A 15,694-nucleotide genomic window follows, 5' to 3' on the forward strand; every position below is an offset into this window, starting at 1 on the left:
ATTGTCTTTTATCAGGTTGCACTTTACTGCTCAAAGATGAAGCATTTACAAGAGGGAAACTAAATAAGGAATGTGTCATTGCTATGGTCTGCCCCAATGTGGATAGCACTGAAAACCTACAGCTTCCTGTGATTGCAAAGGTCCAAAAAGCCAAATATTATTTTGCAAATATCAAGACCATATTTACAAAGCATCAGAAATTAGACCATTCAGCCCATCGAGCCTGCTCTACCATTTAATCATGGCTGATAAGTTTCTCAACCCTATTCTCCCACTTTCTCCCTATAATCCTTTACTTCTTTGACAATCAAGAACCTATCTATTTCTGTCTTAAGTATACTCAATGACTTGGCCTCCACAGCCTTCTGTGGCAATGAATTCCACAGATTCACCACTCTGGCTGAAGAAGTCTCTCCTTTATCTCCATGCTAAACAGTCTTCCCTTTACTCTAAGGCTGTACCCTTGGGTCCTAGTCTCTCCTACCAATGGAAACATCTTCCCAACGTCCACTCTGTCCAGGCCTTTCGGTATTTTGTAAGTTTCAATTAGAACTCCCCTCATCCTTCTGAACTCCATTGAGTACTGACCCAGAGTTCTCAAATGTTCCTCGTATGTTAAGGCTTTCATTCCTGGGAACATTCTCGTGAACCGCCTCTGGACCTGTTCTAGGGCCAGTCAATCCTTTCTGAAGTATAACATCCAAAATTGCTCACAATACTCTAAATATGATCTGACCAGAGCTTTATAGAGCCTCAGAAGTACATTCCTACTTTCATATTCTAGTCCTCTTGAAATTAATGCTAAGACACCACCCACACAGTATGAGGCTAATAAAACAGCCTGGATGACCTCCAGTATTTTACAGGAACCACGAAAAATAACAGAAAATAATGATCCTGCTGACCCATTCCCAAGCTGAAGCCACAAAGATCTCTTAAAATACCAGCTGATCTTATTATTGAACATATTAGCTGAAATCTGGCTTGATTTGATTTTAACAAGGCAATCTGTCATTTAGATTAAAGCACACAAAGTTTCAGATTTTATTTTAACAGTAAAACAATCTATTAAACAAAAGAAGTTAAGGTAAGATAGAACAAACCCTATATTTACTTATACACAAACTAGGAGTTTTAAACATGTGTAATTCCAAATACTCCTTTACAAGTTTAAAAATGTCCCTTGTACAATGCTCATATCAGAATGCCTTTCTCTAACACCTCGCTGGATTTAAGATAACCATGACTTTAACTTTTTAGACTGAAATGTCTGTTAGCCTATTCCTGGAGGTATCATGCAATTGAGTTAAACAAACTCAGGTTCAAGTCCTCTGGGTTTTATTTCAACACTTCTAGTCAGGGACTATCAGTAACTCCTTATTCTGAAGTAATTTCATTTACGGTATTCTCCTCTTCTCGAGAGCATTATGTGTGCAGCGCAATGCAAGGACTTCACAGAAATGCCAGAACAAAGTAAAACTGAAACAAAAACCTCTCCCTCTGCTATAAATACTTAAAAACAAACACCCAGTGTAGGAATTTCCAACAAAATCCTTGCAGTACAATTATTTACCTTGTATAGGTCAGAAAAACCATAAATGTAGGCCCCATAGACTGCTACAGTTGCCTTCACAAACTGTTTTTAAAGATTTGGAGATGCCGGTGTTGGACTGGGCTGTGCAAAGTTAAAAATCACACAACACCAGGTTATAGTCCAACAGGTTTAATTGGAAGCACACTGCTTTTAAAGAAGTCACCATGTTTAAAAGAAATATTACAAGTTAATTGTTCACTTCAGACATATGGAAAGCTTGCATGTAACTCAAACCTAAGTAAATGAAGTTAAAAGTATGTGTAAATAATTTTTTTATCACAGGTTATAGATATGCTCCAGGATTTTGCACTGTCTCACAAAAACATAAAGAAACATGTTTGACTTCATTGATCCTGTCTGAAGACAGCCTGCTAAGTAGAAAGATATTACTGAGATTTCCACAGCTAACTCCCTGCATTTTTCAATGTCTCGTACTGTACAAGGTCATTGTAAAGTATGAACAACTTGAAAAATAAAGACACTTTTCACTTTTTTTTTTACATGTGGCATACTTGGAGTCAATTAGGGTTATATAGGGTCTTTTCCCACTAGCTTTCTCACTTAACACAAGTTTGTGGGCAGGCCCCCTGAGATTTGACTTATTGCAACTACTGTATCATCAATTGTTTTAAAAACTGATCTTGTTTAGTAATGTACTTCAGAGAAGGAAATCTGCAATGCTTACTTGATCTGGTTGACATGTGACTCTAAATTCACAACATTGTGGTCAGCTCTTAATTATTAAGTCACTAGCTGCTGGTTGGATGCTGCCTGAACTGCTGTGCTCTTCCAGCACCACTAATCCAGTATCAAGTTTAACTGTCAACAAATGCAGGCCCTACCAACAATGCCCACACATCAAGAAAAAAATAAAGGAAAGTACTTCCAGCACTTGAGTTCAGGACAAGATGGAACTGTAGCTCCCATTTATGTGCACCGTATTGATCCTTTGTGTATGGCCTGAGTTACTTTTAATCAAATGGTCATCACAACACAGATCATTCAGCCCATCACGGCTTTGCTGATTCTCTGAAAGAGCTATTCGATTACCTTTACTTCCTGCTTTCTTCTCCTACGCCTGCAGTTTATCCACCGTTTTAAAAGCACCACTCATTCAATTCTCTGTGGAAAGTTCCTGGTGAGTCGGCTTCTGCCACTAACTTGCGCAGCATGCTTCTGATCATAAACAACTTGTGTTTAAAATAAATCTCATCTCTCCCTATTTTCCGCCAATGTTTTGACACTGCAGGAACTGCTGTTCATGAATTTTCAACACCAAATGGAAATTCGACGGTCTAGACAGAGGAGGATGTAGAAATCTTTCTTTGACAATTTGATTTGGAGCAAGGCAGCTGCTGTTCCCTTAGTAGCTGTAACATTAACTTTTCATTAGCACACACTAGAAAAGAGACATTTATGTCCCCTTTGGAACTCCTTTTGGAGTGGATACATATTCCTCTACCCTCTCCCAAAACAGGCCATATGTGCATCAATGAAGAGGAGAGTTTGCATGAAGACAGTATAACGTCTACGCTTTTCTTTTAAACTCCTCAAAAGGGGGCGATTTCCCACTTTCCTTTTCCCAATCAATTCGTGCGATTGGGCTGGGGGGAGTTATATTGACATTTTTTTTTCAATTGTTGAGTGCGCTGCAATGCATAAGGACAAACACTGAGTTCATTGGATCAAGCTTCAGTGAAATGTTGTAATACAATATAGACCAACTTCTCAGAAGTATATATACCTGTGTACGTTTATGTTTTGGAAAGAAGTTATTTTAAGCCAGTGTTGATGTTAGTCTCTATGTCCACGCCAGTGTGTGGAGTGTGCGGGGTTCAGCCTTGTTACGTTAATCATCAATCAACATATGACATGCACCGATAGATATTACACTGCTTTCAGCTGAACGCGTTGATCAGTATTTTTCAGGCATTATCAGTTACACACCAACTTTTGTCCCATCCCAGCATGACCCTTTCTCACATTTAAAGAAAAACAACTTTGCCAGATATTTTGAGGGCTGCTAAGCAGCAGATCATGAGGACTGGGCAGTGACAGTGCTTTCCACAAGGGTTGTATTCGTTATTATAAAAAGATCATAATTATATATTTCTTTGTGTATAAAAACAGGCGTGGGGAAAAAAGGCAGAGGTTGTGGAGATGAGAGCGGGACAAAAGGTAGGGCAAGCTGTCACTCATTTTGATTGACCGCCTGTGTTGGCCAATGAACGTCTGATGCTGCTTCCGGGTGTCCGTTATTTGTCCAATGGGTGGGCGGTGGGGCGGGCTCTGTGGAGGGACGTTGCTGGAGTCAGTGAATGCTGTCAGTGCCGCCGAGTGAGTGCACTCTTTCGGACAAGCTAACAGAGAAGCCCCACTAACTGCTATAGAAATAGCATTGGACTTTATATTTCAGCAAAGTAATAAATACCATTTGAGTTACATATTGTAATTCAGTAAAACGAGAGCAAAATGCAGAGAGAGAAATATTTGCCAGAGCTGATGGCAGAGAAAGATACTCTGGACCCATCTTTTGTTCATGCTGCACGTCTGCTGACTGAAGGTAAGTTGCGTTGTCGACAATTGAATGTGTTGTGTGCTTTACTTGTTCCGCTGACAGATGCTTTAATGATCCACATCTTTGTATTTTGATCTGCAAAATTGCTATCCCCCCAAAAAAAACAGAAGCCTCTTTCCGAGTGACCTAGAAACGTATGTATGTGTGTGGTGATGGAGTGTTACTCTGGTGTATGTCTGGGGTGCTGCCTCATAAATCATCCTTTTATATAAATCCTTTTCAGTTGTTTCATCTTCAGTTGTTGGTAACAGGTGTTGCTGCTGCAGGTTAAAGTGAGCTGTATCCTGGCTCCAGCGTTGGTAATAGCCGTCTCTGTGTGCTTAGATATATAGGTGAGAGTTAGCAATGACCAATACTTCATCTTCAAGTATGGGTATGTGTCTTGGAATGTGTGTCTGTGTATATATGTGTAAGGAGGTGTGCCTGCGTGTACCCGAGTATGTGTTTGTATGTCCGTGAGCATGCATGTGTGTGCTTGAGTATATATCTTTGTTAGTTTGTGTCTGTAAGTGTGTGCCTGTGTCTGAAAACATATGTCTGTGCATCTGTGTACCTGTGTGTGTGCCTGAGTGTACGCGTGCCTGTAAGTGTGTACCTGTGTCTGAGAACATATCTTGTCTGTGTATCTGAGTATATGCATGTCTTTAAGTTTGTATGTGTTTGAAAATATATTTTACTGTGTCTGTCAGAGTATACCTGTATCCCTCTGAATGTGTGTCAGTGAATACATATCTGTATGCTTTGTGAGTGTGTCTACGTATGTAGATCAGTACAAGCATAGCTCAGTGCTAAGGATTCAACATTTATTCCATAAATGAACGAAGGTTATGAATTTTGTAACTTAAAGATTCAAAATCTGGACAATATGTGAGAGAAGATTTTGAGTTTTACTTGGTGCAAATACATTGTATTTTGTGATTTTTATTTTCAATGAGCTCAGTTATTCAATGTGTCTTAAAACATTGATGAAACCAGCCCAAGCCTATGTGCCGCGCTTGGTTGACAGTGTATAATATATGTGGGCTGGAAGCATCAAATTGAGTGCCAGCTCTGAGCTACAGGGGGCAGCAGAGCGACGTGCAAACCAGGCGGAGAGTTCAGGTTCGGGGATCAAAGGCAGACTCCACCGGCAGCGCCCCCTCCCCCCGCCCCCAACGCGCAACCCCCAAATTCCCCCTGCCAAAATAATCCATCTTTTACGAATATTGTCCTTCAGTTGTGTGCCGGTTAAACCTTATTTCACATTTTGAGATAACTAGGGTTTCCTTTGCAAGAGAATTTGCAAGGAAGTGGCATCTCCCTCTCTCCCACCAATGTCTTGTGAATAATTCCTGGAAGCAGGTAGTGTTGGTCATTGTTACTGACCATTGCCAGTGATTGAAGGATATGACTGACCTGTTACAATTAGGGCAGGTGTTGGGTTTGGGGACTACAGAATGGGGTTGAGAGCTGGGCAGTCACTGTGATTAGCAAAACTGTAGCTTTGATTATTAACTAGGTGTTTAGAAAAAGACTTAGAAAAACCTGGGAAGATGCTAAAAGGAAATTCCTGAGGATGATGTAAAAACTAAGAGGTCATATTTATTGGAGTTGGCTGAGAAAACGGGATTATTTTCTCTAGAAAAGCTATTAAGCTTATTTTGTATCATGCAGTCCTCTATTGGCTGCTTGTCTGTTTTCAACAATATTAAAGTGAACTATATTTGTCAAATATGTATCTTTGTTTTGTGAAGACCTCAAAGAGTACTGAATTTTACAAATCGGCAACTGGTTTTGCTTCCCAGTCAGCATCTTTTGCAAATTGCTCAAGTACAGTGCAGATTTATTTTCCAGTTTCAAATGTATAAAAGCTGTTACAAAGGAAATTTCAGCAGTAGTTCAGAAAGATGAAGTAACATAATCACAACTTCACAAACTCCGGATGACTGTAGATAGAAACTTTTTTTCTCTCTGAGCTGAACTTCAGGATTCTGAGGGTCAAATCTCACCAGTAAATGCAACAGAAACATTTAGTTGGTTTTAAAATCTTTACACCACTGTTTTGTTTGGTTCCATTGATTGAAGGGTTGAGAATGAGAGGGCATCAATTTAAAATGATTGGTGAAAGAAGCAGCAGTGCAGTGGGAAGATCTGCCATGCAGAGAGTCACCTAGAGTCACAGTCATAGTCATATAGAGTGAAAACAGACCTTTCAGTCCAACTTATTCACCCAGACCAGACACCCCAATCTGATCTAGTCCCATTTGCCAACATTTGACCCTATCTCTCTAAACCCTTTCTATTCACATACCCATTCAGATGCCTTTTAAATGTTGTAATTGTTCCTGCCTCCACCATACATCACCTTGCAGCACCTTCTGCATGAAAAACTTACCTCTCATGTTCTTTTTAAATCTTTCCCCTGTCACCTTAAACCTTTTCCCTGTAGTTTTGGACTCCACCACCCTTGGAAAAAGATCTTGGAATTCATCCTACCCATGTCTTCATGATTTAGTAAACCTCTATAAGGTCACCCCTCAGCCTCCGAGGCTCCACGGATAGAAGCCTCAGGCTATTCAGCCTCACTCCAATAACTCAAACCCTCCAGTCCTGGCAACATCCCTGTAAATCTTTTCTACATGCTCTGAAGTTTAACAACATCCATCCAGAAGGCTGTGTAGAATTGACTTGTTATGATTTTGGAATACACTGCCTAAGATTGCCAATGGAGGCAGATTCAGACACACTTTCAAAATGGAATTGCATAATCACCAATTGGCAGTGTGAATCAGATTGATGTCAAGATTAGAGTGGTGCTGGAAAAGCACGGTAGGCTAGGCAAGAATTCCTGATGGAGGGCTTTTGCCCAAAATGTCAATTTTCCTGCTCCTTGGTGACCACCAATCTTGAATCTAATCTCCAGTATCTGCAGTACCCACTTTCGCCACTGAATCAGATTGATACCAATCAACTGGGTTCAATACCTGTTCCGGCTGGGAGAGATTCGAGATCTGGCTCCTTGCCTTACTCAGGGTGGAAATCACAGTGCTGTGAGGAAGACAGAGGACTCAGGAAAAATAAAAATACATGTAACAAAGGTACTTCCACTTGTGGAGAAGCTTGAAACAAAGGTCTGTAAGATATAACCATTAAGTCAGCTAGACAATTTAAGAGAAACCTTTTTACCCAGACAATGATGTGATTATGGAATATGCTTCAACAAGGAGCAAATGAGTGAATAAGAAATATGTTTAAGGGAAGGTCAAACTGAGAGATATTTGATTAGTGGTCATGTCACTGGACTAGTAACCCAAAGCAAATACTTCTGGGTCACCATGTATAAAACTCATCTTAGTTTGCAGTTTTTGAGAAGATTTGGAGCTCAGTGTGTGGTTGAAGTTATAGAAATATTGTAATCCTATAGGCAGACAAAGGGAGCATGGCCGTGATCCTGAGCAGAACATAATACATTGACAAAGTAAACACACCACTTGCAGATACCAATACTTACCAACAGGTGGCGATGGACCCGGCTCCACAGCTAGAAAACCGTACTACAGCATCACTGAAGAAACTCCACTAGACTGGTGAAATTAACAAAACAGACCTCCAAAGAATGAAACCCATTGGATCCAACACACCCCATTTCTACAGATCACCAAAAGTACACAAATCAGTGCCCCCCACCCACCCATGCCACCCCAGACCCATAGTCTTACTTTCCAGCACACCGACATAGAGGCTAGCAAAGGAACTTCACCATAATCTGAAATACCAAGTAGAAGACTCACGCCTCTCCATCCAATCCACCCAGGAATTCCTGAACATCATCAAAGACACCAAGGTAGAGGACGACAAGGTTGTGGTCACCTTCGATGTATTCACATCAGTAAGCATCACCCTGGCCAAAGAAACACTGGCCACACTACTAGACGAACCAAGGAAAAGAACACTAGACAGAACCAACTCCATCAGCAAGGACAGCATCCTCAAATGAGTATACCTGTGCCTCAGGAACCACTTCACCTTCAATAACACGACCTACAAACAAATCAACAGGACACCCATGGGATCACCAATTCTTGGCAGAAGCAGTTATGTAGAGTTTGGAATGAACAACCCTCCCCATGATCCAGCCCACGCTTTGAGTCTGCTATGTAATGACACCTTTGTCAGCACGAAACAGAACAAATTATAAGAAACCCACAAACACATAAGCAACATCCTTACTGGTATGAGGTTCACCAAAGAGGAAAAGAACAACAACACACTCCCCTTCTTAGATGTCACAATGGAATGAAATGCCAATGGAGAGCCGCAGACCAGCATCTACAAGAAAGCGACACACACAGACTAGACACTGAATTACAGGAGCAATATCCCAAGGCACACAAACAGAGATGTGTCAGGACATTATTTAAATGAGCCACAACACACTGCAGCACCCAGGAACTATAAGAAGCTGATAAGCACAGTCAGCTGATTCCTCCACAACAGACCTAAACAAGAAGACAGAACAAGTCCAGAGACTTTAGCCACCCTGCCATCCATTAAAGACATCTTGGAGATGATGACCAGACTACTCCGGCTGCTAGGCATCATGATAGTCCACAAACCTACCACCACAATGAAACAGATACTGATGAATTTAAAGGACCCCGTACCAACAGGTAGCAGAATGAACTTCATATTCAAAATACCCTGCAAGGACTGCAACAAACATTACATTGGATAGACGGCAGGAAACTAGCCACAAGGATACATGAGCACCAGCTAGCCATCAAAAGACACGACCTACTATCATTAGTATCCATACACACAGACAATGAGGGGCACCAGTTCAACTGGAACAATACATCCATCCTGGACAGGCTAGACAAAGACATACATGGGAAGGTTTAGAGACCTGGTATTCAAACCAGAACTCCATCAACAAGCATATCGATTTGGACTCTGTTTACCAACCTCTCAGAGAAAGAACCAGAAGTGATATCACCCACCACAACATACCAAGACACCTAGAAAGCAGTACAGAACTCCAACACTTCAACAAGGCTCACTGAGGATGTTACCTAGCATGGTGATGAAACATTTGAGAACAAATCTAACAGCTTTGTGAGCAAATCTACAACTGAACTCATCTTAGTGATGGTAATCATGACAACTATTATCCGTTGTCATAACAAGTCAACTAGTTTATTAATGTCCTTTTGGGAAAGGCTCTTACCTGGTCTGACCTGCATCTAACTCCAGAGTGACAACAATGTGTTTGACTATTAATTGTCCACATAAGTCACTGAGAGATGTCCACATCCCATTAAAACAATAGTAAAAAGATCGAACACAATGTTAATTGGATTAGATGGTGTAGGGGAGAAGGAGGTTTATGTGGAGCATGATCGCAAACATGGGCAAGGTAAGCAGAATGGCTTATTTCTCTTCTACAAACTCAATGTCATTCAGTGAAACCAATCATAACAATTATTGATTGATTGAAATTTAATGTTTCAAACTGATGCTAAAGGATAAGCTCCCTCCTCAAGGACCCAATATGTGACTGTTCTAAGTTTGAGGAATACTTTATTTAAATCAGTGCATCTTGTCCTAGTTCAGTTTCGAATTGAGAAAGAAATCTGATAATAAGTCATTTAATATTTCATGGCATATCATTCTTTTTACATTATTTTAATTGAAAGTTTTTCACTGTTGAAATAAAGTTACCTTCTTTCAAGGTGTAAGCCAATATATGAAGGATTGCTTTCAGGCAAGACTTTAATCCTTGTGTAGATTTTAAAAGATTTTTCTCCCTCAGGTCAACACACCATATCTTGTGCCAGCAATGCCTCCAGAAGCAGATCAAACAATCAAGAGGGTTAAAGAAATTAGAATAATTCAGGGCACTTTACAGAGAGGATTAATCACTCCAAATCCAGGATGAAATCTGCTAGGCTGGGCAATTGTAGTAAACAACACTCATTTGCTGTGCTTTAGTTATAGCTCTCTTGCCTTAAGTCAGAAGATTGTTCATTTTAAAACTACTTGGGAGACATAAGCAGCACATGTATGCTGAAACTCCAGTCCAGGTCTGCAGGAGTGCTACACTGTTGAAGCTGTTAGCTTTCAGATGAGGTGTTAAACTGAGGTCTCACTTGCCCTCTATGAAGAATAAGAAATCCCACTGTACTCTGTAGAAAAAGAGTGGTGAGCTATCCTCCATGCCCTGAATCAAAAGTGCTCAAAATAGATGATCTAGTCATTATCACATTGCTTTTTGAGGGAGTTGGCAGCTATGTTACCTACATTGACTGTAAGTGATCATACTTCACAAAGTAGTTCATTGGCTGTGAAGTACTTGGAGCTTTTGGACGATGTGAGAGTCTCCACATAAGTGTCAATCTTCCTTACTAAGGAGGAGAACAATATTAATGAGTTGGGTAACATAGCAAGTATGTATGGTAAATACCATTTTCCATGGAGTTTTAATGTTTTATATTTCAATGTTTCCTTGTTCACTTAAAGTATAGGAGCAGTGTAGCTCTTGAAGAAGACAAATAATCATTTTGCATTAAATTTAAAATGCAGATCTGGACAGTAGATACATATGATGCTTCAGTCAGTAATATTCGTATTCCGTGTATATTTACAAGAATGGCAAATAGTTAAGAAGGCAAAAGAAATGTTGACCATTATCGCAAGGGGAATGGAGTACAGAAGTAGGGAAGTCTCACTACAACTGTCCAGGGTATGTTAAGACAGAAATGTGGACAGTTTTGGTTCCCATTCTTTAAGGAAGGACATATTTGCATTGGAAGGAGTTCAGAGAAGTTTCACTTGGCTGATTTCTGGGATGAAGGAATCATGTTATAAAGAAGGGTTGAACAGTTTAGGTCTGTACACACTAGAGTCTTGAAGAAAAAGAGGAAATTTATTGAAACATATCTAATGCTGAGAGGATTTGACCAGGTATGTGCCGAGAGGATGTTTCCTCAGTAGAAGATGCATGATTGAATATATTAAAAGCTGAGTTAGACAGATTTTTGATTGGCAGGCAGGTCAAAGATTATATTGGAGATGAGGGTGGAGGGGTGGTGAAATGGAGACAGAGCCACAACCAGACTGGCCATGATCTTATTTAATGGGAGAATACTCTCAAAGACCAAATAGCTTACTCTCACCGATTTTCTAATTATCCGAATGCTCTTTTTATTGTAGCTTCACTTCATGAGCAGTCTATGTTTTCATAGTTGTTGGAGTACAGGGATAGGCCATTTTTAATAATGACCATTCAATTGACAGTTCATAACCTCAGCTACATTTTTCCACCCATATCTCAGCTTTAAAAATCTGGATAAAGCACTGTATTGATATCCTTCTGGATAAGAATTTCAAATTTTTACTTTGTGTGAAGATTGGTTTGAGAGTTCTGTTCAGGATAGCAAGGCTTGTATTTCAGATTGGGTCCTCCCTTGTTCTGGGTTAATTTACTCATAGTAATTTCTCCATGTTTACCTGTTGAATCCCTCAATCAATTTAAACTCCTCAACTAAATTCACCCATGTCCACTCCAACATACACACACACACTACATGACCTTGTAAAGCAAAATGAATACAAGTCAACAGATTTCACTATTTGAACTCTGACGTAAGTACCCTTCTACCGACATTCCCATTCGTTTGGCCGAACTGGTCCTCACCCTTAACAATTTCACCTTTGAATCCTCCCACTTCCTCCAGACCAAAGGCGTAGCCATGGGCACACGTATGGGTCCCAGCTATGCCTGTCCTTTGTTGGCTACGTAGAACAGTCGATCTCCCGTAATTACACTGGCACCACTCCCCAACTCTTCCTCCGCTACATTGATGACTGCATTGGTGCCACCTCGTGCTCCCGCGAGGAGGTTGAGCAATTCATCAACTTCACCAATACATTCCACCCTGACCTTAAATTTACCTGGACCATCTCTGACACCTCCCTCCCCTTCCTGGACCTCTCCATCTCGATTAATGATGACCGACTTGACACTGACATTTTTTACAAACACACTGACTCCCACAGCTACCTGGATTACACCTCTTCCCACCCTACCTCTTGCAAAAATGCCATCCCGTATTCCCAATTCCTCCGCCTCCACCGTATCTGCTCCCAGGAGGACCAGTTCCACCACAGAACACACCAGATGGCCTCCTTCTTTAGAGACCGCAACTTCCCTTCCCACTTGGTTAAAGATGCCCTCCAACGCATCTCGTCCACATCCCGCACCTCCACCCTCAGACCCCATCCCTCCAACCATAACAAGGACAGAACGCCCCTGGTGCTCACCTTCCACCCTACCAACCTTCGCATAAACCAAATCATCCGCCGACATTTCCACCACCTCCAAAAAGATCCCACCACCAGGGATATATTTCCCTCCCCACCCCTTTCCGCCTTCTGCAAAGACCGTTCCCTCCGTGACTACCTGGTCAGGTCCACACCCCCCCTACAACCCACCCTCCCATCCTGGCACCTTCCCCTGCCACCGCAGGAACTGCAAAACCTGCACCCACACCTCCTCCCTCACTTCCATCCAAGGCCCTAAAGGAGCCTTTCACATCCATCAAAGTTTTACCTGCACATCCACTAATATCATTTATTGTATCCGTTGCTCCTGATGCGGTCTTCTCTACATTGGGGAGACTGGACGTCTCCTAGCAAAACACTTTAGGAAACATCTCCGGGACACCCGCACCAATCAACCACATCGCCCTGTGGCCCAACATTTCAACTCCCCTCCCACTCTGCCGAGGACATGGAGGTCCTGGGCCTCCTTCACCGCCTCTCCCTCACCACCTGATGCCTGGAGGAAGAACGCCTCATCTTCCGCCTCGGAACACTTCAACCCCAGGGCATCAATGTGGACTTCAACAGTTTCCTCATTTCCCCTTCCCCCACCTCACTCTAGTTCCAAATTTCCAGCTCAGCACTGTCTCCATAACTTGTCCTACCTGCCTATCTCCTTTTCCACCTATCCACTCCATCCTCTCCTCCCTGACCTATCACCTTCATCCCCTCCCCCACTCACCTATTGTACTCTATGCTACTTTCTCCCCATCCCCACCCTCCTCTAGCTTATCTCTCCACCCTTCAGGCTGTCTACCTGTATTCCTGATGAAGGGCTTTTGTCTGAAACGTCGATTTTACTGCTTCTCGGATGCTGCCTGAACTGCTGTGCTCTTCCAGCACCACTAATCCAGAATCTGGTTTCCAGCATCTGCAGTCATTGTTTTTACCTACGTAATTGTAAATTTATACTGGACACTTTCAAATCATAATGGATTTGATATTTCCAGATTTATTCAAAATGATTACTGGTAATGTAATTGGCTCGTCTTACCAATCAGGCAACCTTCAGGATCAATCAAATAAATTAAACTGGATTAACTAAGAAGTCAGCCAAATGATGTGCTTACTTTTATTTTAGAATATAAAATCTTTTCTGCATGCCAAAATACATTTTACTGGTTACTAATATCAATCAATGGGAATTAGTGCTGTAATACCTATTCAGAATTACAGCTTGATATTTTTTGGCAGTAATTATTACATTGTTTATTTAATGTTGTCAGCTTTTAATTGCTTTAGGCTCAGACAATGTTTATAAGCCATGTAATTTGTTGTGGCAATCCTAGGTTATTTTATCTTTTATTATTGTTGACACAAAGCATCTTGGATGGCTGGGTGAGATGAATATATGGTTGTCTTCTTCTTTTGCAGGCAAGTATCAATCTAGTGCAGTGGTAACCCTCTCTCCCCTGAGATAAAAGGTGATGGATACCAGTGCAAGACCCAGTGCAGTCACTACATTGCCAGAGGTGCTATCTCTGAATTGAGACTTTAAACTGGGAGCCTCTGTATCTCTTGCATGGACACCAATGTCCTATGACATTGGATGATGATAATCTATTGGAGGATGAAATGGACATTCTCCTAGGTCTTTTAATATCTATCCATTGCACATTGTTGGGATGAGTACGCATAAATTGGCTCCTGCTTTTGGCCAGGGCAAAAGGGAGGTATACTCAAAAGAATAGATGGGGGAAAGCTGTTCACTTTGACAGAAGGTTCTAGAGCCAGAGGACAGATTTAAAGTGAATACCAAAGCGTGAGAAACAGCAATATTTTTGCAGAGCGAGTGGTTATGATCAGGAATGCAGCATAACCACAAGATTGTTGTGGAGGTAGATCCAATCCAGACTGTCAAAAGGGAATTGGATGATTATTTGAAGAGAAAAGATCTGAAGGTTACAAGAAAAAGTCGGGGAAATGAGGCAAGATGAGTTACCTTCACATAATGCCAGCACAAACATAGCATGTCCTTCTGTGCCATAATTGTTCTATAAACTTCTGAACAATGGCTGCACCTAAGGAGTATTTATTTGACTGTGAAACACTTTGTGATGTCTTGAGGTGCAAGTTGGTTATTTATCTGAAAGACAGAAGCATATACATCATAAAGTTAGGTTGTAAAAATCTCAAGAGTAGAGAAAGAGAGAATGGTCCAACACCTGTGACATTTGTTTAAGTCACTATATCCCAAGTGAGCATTGTACCATTGGTTAAATCCTGGCATAGATGGCTGCTACCCACTCCAAAAGAAACAGTTACTTTTGGTAAGTGGTGGCAAAATAAAGAAACAAATGAGTTCCAAGGGACTGAGAAGATGTACTGAGTGGAATGGCTGCCTGTTGAGAATGGAGCTCAGATATGTCTAAGCCACACAAATATCTTCAAATTAATTAAAATTGGTTCATGGAGGAGCACTTGATTTTGGTGAAACAGACCTGCAAATGCCAATGATACCAATTGGAGGCAGAAGTTATCTGACATCACTGGGTCAAGATGTGTGGATTCAAATTCATCTCCCAAGAGCTGAGGTACATAATTCTGAGCTTCCACTTCAGTGTAGCACTGGGGCAGAGTTGCACTATCAAGGCACTGTCTTTCAAATGAAAGATTAAATCAAAACCTCTGCCCTCATCAGTGAATGTGAAAGTTCTGTTGAATTAGTTTGAACAGGAATGGGGAAGTTTTTCCCAGTGTCTCAGCCAATGTTTATCCCTCAGCCAATTCCATGAAAATATCAGTTTATCTTGCTGTCTGTAGGAGGTTGCTGCGTGCAAATGATCTGCCACTCTTCCCACATTTCAACAGTGACTAAACTTCAAGGGTACTTAATTGGCTGTACCGCTCTTTGTGACATCCTGTGGTTGTGAAGTGTGAATTAAATATGACTCCTTTTTTTGCCAAAGCTGAGTGTAAGTGTTACTGTTTCATAGAGAGTAAAAAAAAAGACGTGTCAAATTAGTTAGGAGAAAGCATTAGAAAGAGATCAGGGAGTGATGGACTCAACTGGAACCTTGCCCGGTTGGCATAGAACAGCAGGCAACAAATCAAACAAGATGTTGAACCCTTGTCAGATCTGTATAAAGAAATTCTAAAGGCATCAAACCTACAAATCATGCAAATTTAGGAGCAAGAGTTGGCTCCTTGGCCCCTTTCGC

General features: G+C 41.2%; 1 protein-coding gene across 4 annotated transcripts in view; it reads left to right on the forward strand.

Annotated features, from left to right (window-relative positions):
* Window positions 1-3,918: 3,918 nt before the first annotated feature.
* Window positions 3,919-15,694, forward strand: part of khdrbs2 (KH domain containing, RNA binding, signal transduction associated 2) — a 622,325-nt gene continuing 610,549 nt past the window's right edge. For all 4 annotated transcript variants that reach the window (XR_011954815.1, XR_011954816.1, XM_072558359.1 and 1 more), the window contains exon 1: window positions 3,919-4,157. Coding sequence is in view for 2 of the 4 variants with exons in the window: in XM_072558359.1 (XP_072414460.1) it covers window positions 4,067-4,157 (91 nt within the window). In the remaining 2 variants the exon portion in view is untranslated. The remainder of the gene's footprint in view (window positions 4,158-15,694) is intronic.

The sequence above is a fragment of the Chiloscyllium punctatum genome, chromosome 3, assembly GCF_047496795.1.
Source record: "Chiloscyllium punctatum isolate Juve2018m chromosome 3, sChiPun1.3, whole genome shotgun sequence".
NCBI classification, from domain to species: domain Eukaryota; kingdom Metazoa; phylum Chordata; class Chondrichthyes; order Orectolobiformes; family Hemiscylliidae; genus Chiloscyllium; species Chiloscyllium punctatum.